Source organism: Nicotiana sylvestris, chromosome 11 (assembly GCF_000393655.2).
Source record: "Nicotiana sylvestris chromosome 11, ASM39365v2, whole genome shotgun sequence".
NCBI classification, from domain to species: Eukaryota; Viridiplantae; Streptophyta; class Magnoliopsida; order Solanales; family Solanaceae; genus Nicotiana; species Nicotiana sylvestris.
Window position 1 is genome coordinate 150651768 of NC_091067.1, and position 14457 is coordinate 150666224.

General features: G+C 34.7%; 1 protein-coding gene across 8 annotated transcripts; it reads left to right on the forward strand.

The window, feature by feature from the left end:
• Positions 1–1832: 1832 nt before the first annotated feature.
• On the forward strand, positions 1833–14101 carry LOC104235903 (uncharacterized). 8 transcript variants are annotated; one of them, XM_009789740.2, is made up of 4 exons: positions 1833–1926; positions 2470–2608; positions 9183–9291; positions 13563–14101. In XM_009789740.2, exons 3-4 carry the CDS (start codon positions 9195–9197, stop codon positions 13784–13786), a joined length of 321 nt encoding a protein of 106 aa, XP_009788042.1. In that variant the 5' UTR covers positions 1833–1926; positions 2470–2608; positions 9183–9194; the 3' UTR covers positions 13787–14101. The 8 variants fall into 8 exon arrangements, with proteins under 8 accessions (XP_009788042.1, XP_070019229.1, XP_009788076.1 ...); XM_070163128.1 differs by having other exon boundaries at positions 1836–1926; positions 2475–2608; XM_009789774.2 differs by lacking the exons at positions 1833–1926; positions 2470–2608 and adding an exon at positions 4168–4726.
• The last annotated feature ends 356 nt before the right edge of the window (positions 14102–14457 follow it).

Consider the following 14457-nt stretch of genomic DNA (forward strand, 5'->3'; position numbering starts at 1 on the left):
ACCCGGCATAAACAAGTTTTGTTTACAAAATATATACAATTCATCTTAAAAGACTCCCAAATTCATTATTTGTGCCTTTAATCAAAGGATTTCGTTACACCATTTTTTTCTCTCCTCTCTCCCCTTTCTCTCAAGATTTTTCATTATTTTAAACTATTTCACTCATAAAATACTCACATAGCTTAAAGTCAGAACGGGGAGTATTTTAAGCTATGTTGATCTAGTTCAGGTTCTATCAAAGCCGACTGGCCATATGTTGTTTTCCAACACTGAATTGTTGTAATTTTGAATTTTTGGTGTCGTGGAATACTTTTTGTAAGATCTCTGAATTTATCACTTTCCTCAACTAGTGCTATTTTATGTTAGCTACTTTGCATTGAAATATACGGCTAATACAAGAATAAATATGCAGTTTAATCAGACACAAAACCACGGATAAATCCTCTAAACTGTTAAAGTTGATTAGTTGCTGTCAATTGATTTGGGATTAAGTATATTCAATAAATAATTGATAAATTAGAATTTTGGCCATATATGTGTGCTGCATAGGTTAAAATCGTAAATGCGAGCAAGATGTTTTACATTTATTTGCTTCTTCTACATGGTCTAGCAGACAAATGGTTATCTACAACATATTTATAATTTTCACACATTATTTCTCTCAGTTAAATACAACTAAAATAACATACAACTTAAATATAAATTTTATACGATATGTCTTTTGTATCTAATTCATACATAGTAAAACAAATTTAATACAACTTATTTACAACTTATCTAATATTTTCATACAGTATTTCTACTCAATTATATACAATTACAAAATTATACAACTTAAATATAATTTTAATAGAATATTATTCAATTTTCATACAATAGTTAAACAAAACAAAACAAAATATATATATATATATATAAACAACAGAATACAATTTTTCTACAATTTCGTAAATATAATGTATATCATGTCGTCTTCTTCTTCTTCTTCTTCTTCTTCTTCTTCTTCTTCTTCTTCTCCGTCTTCGAGTTTCAATATGGAATTCAGCCAAAATCAAGTCTAATCTTCACCAAAACACCTTCAAAATTGAGATATAAACTCCAAACCATATACCCAATTATTTGCAACAACACCCAATCCAAACAAATAATGGCTTTTGAAAACCCAAATTCGAATTCAAAGTTTTAATGCTTTTTAATGGCTGTCAATAGTGAAATTGCTGTTCTCTTTTCCTTTGCTTTACATTACTGAAATTATGGATTGATAGATAGAAAGAGACGTAGAGAGAATCACAATTCTTTGCAACAACACCCAATTCAAACAAATAATATTTTTCGAAAACCCAAATCAAATGAAGGAATATCCGCTCCTTTGTCTTTTGTAGGGTTGTTCTTTGAAAATATCTTCTTCTTCATTTAAAATCAAGCTAATCAGAGACGTTAATGGAGGTAGGAATTTTGAATAATAGTAAAAATTTTGTCTGGTTTTTGAAGAAGATGAAATAGGCGTTAATGGAGGATTTTCTGAGATTTGTGAAGAGAAAATCGTTGGTGAGTGCAAGATATGTGGGTGAGGGGGGGGGTGGGTGGGATGTGGAGAGAGAAACGTGGGAGAGTGAGAATATACGGTAGAGTTATTTTAGGATACGAATTAATATCATTAATTCCCTTAAAATGTACATAAATGATAATTGGATATATAAAATGTAATTATAGTAAAACTTGGTAGAGAAGGTAATATAGTTTGATGAAAAAATCCCCTTCCGATCCCATATTTATTAAAGCCCAAATAGGTCTTTAAAGCCCAAATAGCAAAGCTCATTCGTCTAGATTCTCCTTAATAGATCCCAATTCCGACAATTCTCCTTTAGATCAAACGACTTGCTGCTCTACTTTAACTCTTATCGCATCTCTTTCTCTCTTCAACTTGTAAGTTCCCTCTTCTTTTGTCTTTTCACTGTCTCGCTGTTGTTCCCGCAATTCCATTTTTGCCATTTTGTTTTGATTGTTTCCCTTAGTTTTGTTTAGATTATTTTTTTTTTGTTGTCAAGAAAGGCTTTGAAAATTTGATATTTGAAATCTAAGGATTTGAAATTTACCAATCTATACCCAACCTAAGCATCAGAATCATGCTTTAGGAGCTTAACTGGAGTAATTAATATCTCTAGTCATTAATCTGTACTGCTAAAGGAAGCCCTGGTAGCATTGAGATGTTTAGTAACCATCTTGATCCCTCTTAAGTCCTAATTCTTTGTTTATTATTCATAAATTTTGCCCCTTGAATTGCCCCATTTGTTTGTAGTATTGGTTTGAACTGTAATGGGACTAAGTTGGTCTTTGCATTTTCTTCAATGTCATGCTTTTTAGCCATAACATTTGTTGACCATCATTGTTTTTTTTTGAAGTTATTTGAACATTTTCTCAACAACATTGCTGTACTTTTGAGTCATATTTTGCTCTGGCTAAATGTAGAACAGGTAAAGATGGCTATATAACCTCCCAGTTCTACATGTGTATCAAATCTCTTGGTGCCACTTTCCTCTTTGCTAGTGCTGTGCCAAGCTGCGCTTGTTCTTGACTGTCTTCTCTTTCTTGGCAAGTTCAGTCTAAGGTAAGCTAAATATCTTTTGTGTTTTGCATTTTCTTTGTTCTCTTTTGGGTGTATATTGAGATATTGGAAGCTCAAAATTTTCAGAATTGTTTATTAGCATTGATGTGAAACATTGTTGCACATAATTTCTCTAGAAACAAGTTCCTGTATTCATGTAGGTATTCTAAAATATAAATTCCTTATGAGATTTAACTGGTATCGATTTTCAAAGCTTGATGCTATGTATTGGTCTGTTGCCTGCCACCGTTTACAGTAGTTATTGTTTCCTTCCCCTTTGCTGTGAGGGCTGATTGGGTTGGTCTGTTGATCTTTTGAGAGACACTAGTGAAGTTGATTTGCTGTGGATCTATGGTTAGGTATATTACATGCATTACTCATTTTGCCTACCTAACATAACCGTGTTGAATTGGTGAGACCTGGGAATGTGTATACTGTTTGGATCCTAAGTTGATGGTCCTACACTGTATACCTTTACTGGATAAACATAACTAGGTCTTTGTAATAATTAATATAGAACGATTCATGTCGTAATGGTTTGAATTGGAATACCATAATGGCCACATCCTATTTCCATTTTTTCCATAAAATGTTGAGATGTATTTGGTGAGAATAGTATGAGAAACATTAGCAATTGCTGGTGTAAAATATGAAAAATCAAAGGCTATTGCTTAGCTATAATTTTGTAAGTTGGTTGCTTATCAGTAGTAGACGGGAGTAGTTGGATAGCTTTAGTTCCATGGACCAAAGGTTGGAAATGAGATCGATGCTCTTGTATTTTTGTCTCTTAAATCAATAAAAAGCTTGTATATGAATCCAATGGTCCTTATTCAGAGGACATTTAATGGACCATGATCATAGAAGAATATTTCCCCAAGGCTGAGGGGTTATGTAAAGGCCACACAATCTCGTCTCGAACCTAATATTACCTAAAGGGTAAAGGACATACGAACATGAAAGCAGAATAATGAATCAAAGAAATTCTTATTATTCGTATTTGTGAGCACCTAGTTTTTGATCATACTTGAATTTTTTTTAATCACTTTTTAGTATGTAAATATATTTTAAGTTTAATTTACATATTTTAGCTCTTATTTCACCTTTTATAGGTTTTACTTAAGAAAATTAAAAATCATAAAAAAAGAGTCATATTTTTAAAGTAGTACCTTTATTATTGCAAAGGAAAGAAAAGTTTCAAAAAATACTTTTTCTGTTTAGTTTAGTTCGATTCCTAAGTTAGAAATTTCAACAAATAGATATTGAGTAGTTATTATATTTATTTTATTATTTTCAATTTGGTGGAAGTAGTATTTTTATTTTTGTGTATTCATTATATCCATTAAAAGAAAAGAAAAGAAGAAAATCATTTGAAAACAAAAGAAAGAGGTAAATAGGGAAATCAGATAATTCTAAATCCTACCCTCTCACGTGGTCCCCTACCCCATTTTGTTTCTTGTTCTTTAAATTTTTGCAAAATGATTTATTCCAATTCATCATCACCCACATACCATATACACATGTACATACATATATTCATCCATAGCAAACATAACCAAAAAGATTCGGAATAGAAAGTATTTTCTCACACTCACCTGGTCATGTTTTGGCACGATTCTCACTCACCTTTCCTCCTATACCAACACACACTATAAAAATACACATACTCATTCACAAAGGGGGAAGTGAAAAAACAAAGCAATTGCTGCTCAAAAAGATCACCCCAAATACCATCTTCTTTCCTCTATCTCCAACCATGTAAGAGCTCCAAAAGACTATCCATTTTCACCTCAAATTCGGCCTCAAAACGCAGCTGAAAAGCTGCTAAAAACGCAGCAAAAAGGCACTTGAACCCAACGAAACTCGGCGGGAAAAAGCCAAACCCACCAAAATCAGCTCCAAAAACGCCGCCAAAACCCAGCTAAAACAGCCTCCAAAACACCTCAAAAACAACCATTGTGGCTACACTGAAAACCAAGTTAAAGACCCAGCGAAATAGCCGCCATTTTCACACTTTTTAACCATAAAAATAGCCACTAAACCACCCGAAGATGCGAAGAAAATAACAGCCCTTTTCGCACAAAAACAGCAGCTCCAAAGGTTGAGTTTCAGGCCAGCGTTGAGGTACCGATCGTTGGTTTCGTTTGTTGTTCGAGGTCTGTTCGGATCTTCTGGATCTGTTTTGGCTGTTCAATTTCTCTTTGATATAAAAGAAAGTGTTGCTTGCTAAAGGTCCATCTTTACTCTTCTTCATTACTATTTTATTTGGTGTTTGTAGTTTGACTAATATCGGCAACTCTCGATTATTTTTGGTAATTGTCTTTCTGTTAGCATGTTTTCTTAATTGAATTTCTCGTTTTCCTTGGTATTTGTTGGTATATTGCATTGAGTTATGCTGATTGGGGGACTAATTGCTAAACCTGTTTCACATTAGATGAATTGGGTGAGTAAAACTTCATTTTAATTGGACATTAACTAGAGTTAATTGAGTGGGCTTCGAATGTTGTTGGTAAGTTAGAGGAGTCAGCCGTGGGCCAAGGGATTTGGGTTTTCAATGATATGATCCAAAAAGACATAATTGTGACGAGCTCAAAATCATAAATCCAAGTAGTATTTCTTCCGCAATAAAATAATCTCCATAAACCCTTGGCCTCACAATAATCTCAAAGTAGAAAAATAATTCAAATGCGCTAGTTGCTTTAGGCGCGATTAATAAATAAATTATCATGATTATGTGGTACGGTTCCGTGGCATAGCTATGATACGTAAATCCAAAATTCAAGTGCGCGTTCACGCGACTTGACCTTACAACTTCAAATAATAAAATAAAGATGTAGCGAATTGCGGGTACGTTTCACGTGGTGTATAAAACAACAAGTGTATGACATCGTAACTTGTTTAAATAAATTCCATAATTGCGTAAAATATAAAGACAAAAGCGGAAAAAGGCTAAAATGCACATATGTTTAAAATATGTAATAATCATATAATTAAGTCGAGCGTAATTGTAAAGTGACCATGCTAAAACCACGAAATCTAGGAGTGTCTCACACCTCTTTCGGGTTAACAAAATTCCTTGCCCGATCTTCTGTGTTTTACAGACTTAAACAGAGTCAAATTTTCCTTGAATTGGGATTTTAAAATGAACCGGTGACTTGGGACACCTTAATAATTATTCCATATGGCGACTCTAAAAATAAAATATTTATTCTCATTTCAATAATTACTTTTTTTTCCTTCCCTTTTGAATAAGGGTATGGTAAAAAATCAGTCACATAGCTCACCTTTTCTTTGCCTGAAAACTCTTCATGTTTCCAAGCAAAGAGGGACATGCTGTGAGTACCTAATTTTTGAGCATATTTGGATTTTTCACAACTTTTTAGTATTTACATAGTTTTAGGTTTAATCTTTAGATCTTAACTTTTGTTTCACTTTTTATAGGTCTTACTTAAGAAAATTGAAAATGATAAAAGAGTCGCATTTTAGTATAAGTGAAAGAAAAGTTCCCAAAAATATAGTTTTATTTAGTTTAATGCAATTTTTAAGTTAGATGCTTTCAACAAATCAAATGTTGAGTATGTAGTAATTTTACTTTGTTATTTTTTATTTAATAGGAGTAGTATTTTTATTTTATTAACTAAAAAAAAAGAAAGAAAGGATAAAGGAAACTCAAGAGTCAATAAAACTTATCCCTATTTCTTATTTTGTTTTATTCAAAACTAACTCCCAGGCACTCTCACAATTTTGCATATATTTTTGCACTTTTTTACTCCTCACAAGACTCTCACGTGCACTCTTCTCTTGGGCCCTTCTAATATTTCTTATTTTTATTTTTATTCAAAACTAACTCCCTGGCACTCTCACAATCTTGCATATATTTTTGCACTTTTTTACTCCTTACAAGACTCTCACATGCACTCTTCTCTTGGGCCCTTCAAAACATTAGAGAACACATTATATAATTACACACCTCACCAAACAGATAGAGATAGAGAGCACGAAAAGGGGGCTGGGGTGGAAAATACGAGATCCGGAGAAAAGAGAGGGAGCAAAACAGATCTAAGAAAAAACAGAAGAAAAATCTTCTTAGGGAGCAGTTGCATTTTTGGATCGATTTTCAAAATCTTCTTCTAATACTACAAAACGCCAACAAGAGTTAATTCCGTCCAATTCTCAAAATTGTTTTGGATTTCGGATTGCTCGATCCTGTGATGCAAGGTCGTCGTAGAGGTTATCATCGTCTGGTTCTGCTCGGTTCAAAGGTCCTCGTTTAATTTTAGTTCCGGTAAATCGTAGTTGCCGAATTTCTTTGTACATCGCGTTGACAGAAGTTCTTATAAAAAAATTCAGATTCAAAGGTCCATTTCGTTACTTAGCTTTATTTTGAATGTTTGGTTTGTTCACTCTTCATTACTATGTGCGATTGAGGGCATAATTTTAGTTTATTTGAGTTACTTGATTCGCTGTCTTTTCCTTTCTTTCTCGTTGATGTTTATCCCTTATTGAATTTAAAGTATGGCATCAGTTTTTTTAGTTTAATCATTTATTTAGTTTAGATCTGTGAAAGCTTGAGTATGTGTTCATGTCCCGGGAGCTCATTTGTGAAAGCTATGATAATATATATATATATATATATATATATATATATATATATATATATATATATATATATATATATATATATATAGAACTCCAAAGCTCTTTGGGATTCACTGTTTGCTTTAATTTAACAAGGGAATATAAGTCATCAAAGTAATTTGTATGTTCTCTTGGTTAGTAAAATAAGTTTGTTGACGTCTGATGAACCAAATGAAGGAAGGGATTTCAAGTAAGCTTTGCTCAATTAGGCTTGTGTTCGTATTCTTCTTTTCTTCTTTTTTCTTATTTTGTAAGCATATGGTCTTGATTTGATTATTATTAGACATTGAAAACTGCAACTAAAAAACACTGAAGAAATGATAGTTGCGTTAGTTTTGTGCCGTACAAGCATAATGTGAAAATGATAATTTTTGGGCCTTAGGTTATTCTTATCCTTTGTCATCTTATTTGGCCATTAACATTTGGCCTAAAACAAGGGAACTGCGCCCTTATAAAAAAAAACAAGTGAACTGGGCTACGTTTCTTTCGTAACAAATAGATATCGAATGCTAGTATGTATTTAGAGCGAATACACAAGTTGGCATGTTGTCAAATTATTAACAATCATAATACTTCTCTCACAATGCTTATCCATAATCAATGGCCTCACAAGTAATTTCAAATCTTAGGAATATGAACAACTTATGAATAATCGTAGTTTGCTTTAGGCGTGATTAATAAAATAAATTATCATGGCTATGGGTACAGTTCCCGTGGCATAACTATGATATGTAACCCCAAATTCGAGTGCACGCTTGTGTGACTTGACTCCAACTTCAAAGTAATAATAAAATAAACTTGTTGTAAATCGCGGGTGTGTTCGGTTTGCAATGTGTACAAAAATGATAAGTGTACGACATCGTAACTTGTTTGAATAAATTTCATAATTGCGTGAAATGCAAAATCAAAGGCGGTAAATAATAAAATGCGCATATGTTTAAAATATGTAATAATCAGATAATCGAGCTAAGTGTAATTGTAAAACGACCATGCTAAAATCACGGAATCTGGGAGTGCCTCACACCTTCTCCCAGGTTAACAGAATTCTTTACCCTGTCTTCTGTGTTTCACAGACTTTAACAGAGTCAAGTTTTCCTTGGATTGGGATTTTAAAATGAACCGGTGACTTGGAATTGCTTAATAATTCTTCCAAGTGGCGACTCTAATAATAAAATAATTAATCCCATTTCAATAATGTCACTTAAAGTGGAAAAGCTCCTTCCCTCGGAAAAAGGAAATGTGACAGTATTGCATTAGACTGTCTATATCCATGATGAGAATGACGTATGAAGGAAAAGAAGAGGAAGAAATCCAGAGAAAAAACAGAATTTTGAGTATTAGTTCACACTAGTATTTTTGTGCTTGGTTAATAATTTGCTCATATGATGGATGAAAGTAAAGGAAATATTCTGTGAAAAATAAAGAAATTTGTGTTTTTGTTTCAAGCTAATATTATTATTCTTGAATCAGAGGTTTCTTAATCCGAATCATTTCTTACTCCGAATCTCTAGGCCTTTCGTAACCAACAAAGAATTTTGTGTGTGTGTGTGTGTGTGTGTGGGGGGGGGGTATTCAGTTGCCTTGCCGAGGGCCCTAGTCCCTAGATGTATGAAAAATTCTTCAGGTGTTCCTTTGATGAAGATTGGGAATTTTGGAGGGAAACTACTAGCTTTAATCTACAAGGCCTTTATGACACATGTCAAACAAAAAACAAAAAAAAACTCCAATTGACTGGATTATAGGCTTTCCCAAAATTTCCAATTTGCAAAAGATATTCCTTTCTCTTGTCTAATGGTGCAAGTAAGGCATTCATTAGCTTCCGGAGAAGCAATATCAGCCTGCAATGGAAGATTTTGTTCTGTTCGGCAAAAAATTATTTTATGAACTCCCTTTTTTCCACAATTCAGGTGCTTTTTAATTGAATTATTGTTTTATTTCACAGGTTTCTGGTAATATGTCGGGAGTCGTGAATAAGTTCTTTATAACATCTTTGGTTATGTGGGCAGCTCCTGTTGCAATCTTGTATGCCTTCAACCACAACTTTGTTCCTGGTAAGCTTTCCCTAATTTCCAATACAAAATTTTACTTTATAAAAGAAGATTTCAATGATTTTAGGCTATTATACACGCCAGAAGTTGATGACGATCCTAAATTAGGCATTGATTGGTCTTAGATAACTGAAGTGTTTACTTCTAGTTAACTCATTATTCATAACCTACGCGAGGATGCCTTGTTTTTCTCACTTTTATACCTGAGAACATTGCCTACTTTTTTTCTGCTTTTGCAATTGATCACAGTTGTATTTAGGCGGTATTCACATTCAGTTAGTGGAGTATAAGGAAAAGTGTGGCAGATTTGTGCCCATTAATTGCTCAACTATGTGCTTCCCTGTAGTCTTTGCTGCTTGAAATTTTAATTGCCTCACCCATCTGAGTCAATGTATTCTCAGGGACCGAAGTCCCTCTTCATGCTTTTATCCGAGTTCTTGGGACAATTATTATGTTTTGGCCTCAGAACATGTTCTGTCTTTTGAACTAATGGAATATTGGAGAGGGCGACAGTAGTAGTCATCTTTCAGTGCCGATTGCTATGTGATTATATTGATGTCGAGCTCTGCTTGAGAATGGGAGAGGTTGGTCATGGTTAAATAGGGAAGTTGTGAAGATAATTTTAATTACTATATTTTTACCCCTTTTCAAATATTCAAATGAGAAAAGATGACTTCTTGTTTTGTTGGCTGGGGGGGGGGTGTAGGTTTGGTAGGAGTGCACTCTCAAATGTGCCCCTTGCTTATTTAGTCTTAAATTAAATCGCACGCCAGATTTTTTTTCTCAAAAGTATTAATTGACCAGAAGTCAGAACTTGGATAGAGTGGAAGATGATGAACTATAGCAGGTACTTATGACGGATTTGTGACCAGTTCGCCTCCTGGTGCAGCCATGTGTAGCTGTGCTGAGTTTCTAGGACACTTATCTGGTTGATTGCCCAACCAATACTTGCTGATTCCTTTTCTATCCATTGATATTTGTACATATCAAAAAAGAATAAATAAACGCATGGTACAGTAGCTTGCAATTTGACGAGTAGGAAAAGGCAAGTGTAATATCCATGCTTTGTCGACCAGAGAACCTTTCACCGTTTGGAGTACTTTTGAATAATACTAATTAAAAGTTACTGGAAATTTCGTTGCAATTATTCTGAAGTGAAGTTCTGAATTTGGATGGGTTTTGTAAAATTTTTGCTGCTGGAATAAGGGAACCACAATAACATATTGATATCTTAGATTATTAAGTTGAAGATATGAGCGTTTAGATGGCTCAGCTCCATCTCCTGTTAATTCCCAACTTCTGCAGAATATCTGATCTTCCATAAGTAATTACTTATTCATAATCTTTTCCTTGTTGGTGCCCCTCCTGTGATAGTTTTCTCATCTGCATGTGCAGGGATAGCAGGCTTGAACTTGCTTTTTCAAACCTTTGAGATTGTCTATTCTATTACAGATTTTTAAAGCCTTCTGTGAAATAGCCTATTCACTTTAACATGTTCGTTATATTTGAATAATTAGAAGAGAGTACTTAGTGGCATTGATGGAGGACAATTTTAGGGCTTTCGTTGCCTTCGGATCGACATAAAATAAGAGCAAGTTATATTGTTCATCATGAGTACATCAAACTAAGAACATGAAGAAAATTATAGGCTTTAGTGTTGAACATTTCATGGAGAAATTCCCTGATGGGGATCCTGTTCAGCATCTTATTGAAGAGCTCTTATTCCGTGCAGCCAAGAAAGCTGGTATATTTTCTGTCTAGTCTTTCTGTGTAGAGTTAAGGTTACTAAGTTACTGTTTCTGTGATTCTTTACGTTTTCTAGTGGCTGCACGCCCTTAATTTTTGCTAGGAAATTACATTTAAATTTTCAGATCTTTTTTTTTAATTTTCAGACTCCCAATCATCTTCCCTTTTTTCTCCAATTTAGACCAACTCTATTAGATGGGAACACTAAATTGGACCCACTCCGATTCTGTGACACATTGACATACAATTGCTTATTCTGGATTTATGACCAGATTATCTACCATGACTTAGTTTGTTTACGTCTGCTTCTCTTTAACTGATGGACAAAGATACGTCTTGAAGTTTGAGAAACATCTTTGTCATTTACTCGTTTATGCTGCTGAACTAGCTCTAACATTTGGTAACTATAAAAAGCGTATGTCAAGAATATTGCTTTGCACTATTCAGCTAGAATTGTAAGCCCCTGAAAAGTACATTATATTCTAATTGAATCGTACTAGTCCTCAGTCCTCACCTTTTGACTTGGGTCTGTGGAATGTGGAAGTCTATTCTTTTGGGGAAGAAACGTTAGTAAAAGACTACACTAAATTAGTAATATGACTCACCCCTTCCATGGGTGAAAAAGTCCAAGCTCATCCATCAACCAAATATTGCAGCGAAATATTTTCCTTTATGCAGGTGTCCATGCAAAACCTTGGTAAATGTCTCCTTATCTAGTAATTTGAGTTTTTGCACCTATGTATTTCTCTGACACCTAGTTCTTTGGATCACTTGGTGGATCGGGTGTATCAATGAAGTGTAGAAATTGATAGATCAGATAACATTGTCAAGATCTTGATAACCCTCTTCCTAAAGAGGGCAAGACATGACATGGATGATTTATTTCATAGCATAGCTCTTCAGGGATCTCAAGATCAGCTGTCGATCTTCGTTTTCTAGAAGATGTGGCATGAGATCCACAACTGATCTGCTGAATATCTAGAAGCTGATGAATCGTCAAGCTGTTTTTTTCTCTTAAATGCTGAAGTTTAACATCAATTTAACTATGTCTTGATCCCAAACTAGGGGATTGGGTCCCTCATATGAATTCTGGGCATCCTTAAATTAAAGAAAGTCCTTTTAAACAACTCCAGATGATGTCATTGTTTCATGTTCCTAGATCTTTGTTATTCCATGTTGTGTCATTCTTACCAGTATTGTTAGCATTATTCTTGCATTTCTTATTTCTGGATCTTTGTTATTACACGGAGTGACTTTGTTTTTTCTTGTTGTTGTTATGGTTGGTTGCTTCCTCCTGTTTACTATTTCTTAAGCCGAGGGTCTTTCGGAAACAGCCTCTCTACCTTTACAAGGTAGGGGTAAGGTCTACGTATGCACTACCCTCCCCAGACCCCACTTGTGGGATTACACTGGGTTGTTTTTGTTGTTGTTGTTGTTGTTGTTGTTGTTGTGTATCCTCATAGTCTAGTTAATTTGTTGAGTATTGTCTGGATTTCGCAATCAATTCTCATTGGCAGCATAGGAGGTAAGGCATGCCATTTACTTGTGACTGAAACCTGTAGAGTCAATGACAGAATTTGTATTTATCTTTACTAACCACAACAATAACTCAAGTCTATGTTTTATTTTTGGGTTAACTATGCAGACCTTTAAGGTTTCTCTATATAATATTTGCCTCTTGTATGGTTTTGCATGTCACTAACCTTACTGTTTTCCATAGCTCTGGACCTTAGTTGCGGGTTATTGTTATTGCGTGTCATCTATTTTATGGTTTTTAGGATGCTGTCATTATTTCTATGGTTATGTTGACGTTACTGATGAATTGTCTTTTCTTGTTTTCTTGTTTTATTTCCATCTCCCTGAGCCGAGGGTCTATCGGAAACAGCCTCTCTGCCCTATCGGGGTAGGGGTAAGGTCTGCGTACACACTACCCTCCCCAGACCCCACTTAGTGGGACTTTACTGGGTCGTTGTTGTTGTATGGTTTTGCATGTCACACAAATAACTCTGATGTCATGTTTAAGAACCAAGTAATTTTTCCTATCCGAATGACCAACTGACCTTTTTGGGTTATACTCTTTTGAAAGATGTAAAGAATAAGCACCGGGCATAGAAGTGGCCTTTAACCGCAGGTGTTGGACAGTCATAAAGCGACCTGTGAATGCAATCGATAATTTTCACCTAGATGGCAGATTTGCAAAACGCTTTAATGTCGCATGTATTGCTCTGGAGAGATAGAGATAAACCTTTTTGAGTCCTGAAATCGTGTCATCTGATATCACAACTACATTTACTGCTAAGGTCATATTCCCCCGATATGTAGATCCAAGTGTTGGAGACTATGTTCTTTTATCATTCTTCTTGCTTTTATTGGCGTTAAGATCAATATCTTTTATATGACCATTTTAAATTAAAGTGCTTATATCTTCATAAGATATCATACTACTATGCTTTTCTGGGCCGAACTTTCTTTTCCCTTGTAGTCAGGGGGATTATGATTCTATACTAACCATTGTCCATCTGGAGCAGGTGTAACTGACATGTCTCCTCATTCTATGACATTACTGAGCGGATTTGTTGCCGTCATATCAGTCAATGTGGTTATTGCATTTTACATATGCTTGGCAATGCGAGAACCCTCAGATAAACATGAACCTGATCCTAAATTCCTGGCAGAGGCCAAAGCTAGCGTAAAGCAGTTAGGGCAAAACCAAGATGGTGGTTCATCAGAAACCCGCTCTAAACAAGAGTGAACGAAAAGTAAAGAAGACGTGAAGTTTCTTGAATGCATTGGGCGTGCATGCAGGTGCCAAAATTTGAAAAGAAGACAACAAAAAAGTTGTGAAATCACACGATGAGTGCTTTAAGTTTCTTCGTGGTATTGAATTATCGTTCTAATTTTGAGGGAGAAGAGGGCAAAATCATTATAATTTTCGACTTGGTTGTAATATTTTAAAGCCTGCAATCGTTGTGTGGAGGACTTTGTTTCCAGTTTAACTTGGTTATATTGGTTGGTGCATGGTACGCCACACATTTTGCTTATAGTTTGGCTTGTACTTTCATCTTCATTCCACTTCTTGGTTCATATATTTATTTTGTATCTGGCTCATGAGTATCATTCACGATCAGTATAGATAATCATTTGACCTCTCTCCTATCATTTGAATTTGGTGTATTGGAAATATCCTCTATACCTTCATGAGGTAGGGATAAGGTCTGGGTAAGCACTGTCCTCCCCAGACCCTACTTTTGAGGATTTTACTCGCTTTTGTTGTTGTCGTTGTTACCTCTCCTATCATTTGAATATGTATGTTTCTTGATTTTTTTGCTGTTTTCCTTAACTTCTACTTATTTAGAAGGGGGAGTTGAGGTGCTCTTCGTCCTCCTACTTCGGGCTTAATTTTGGAAATATCCACCCCTTCTT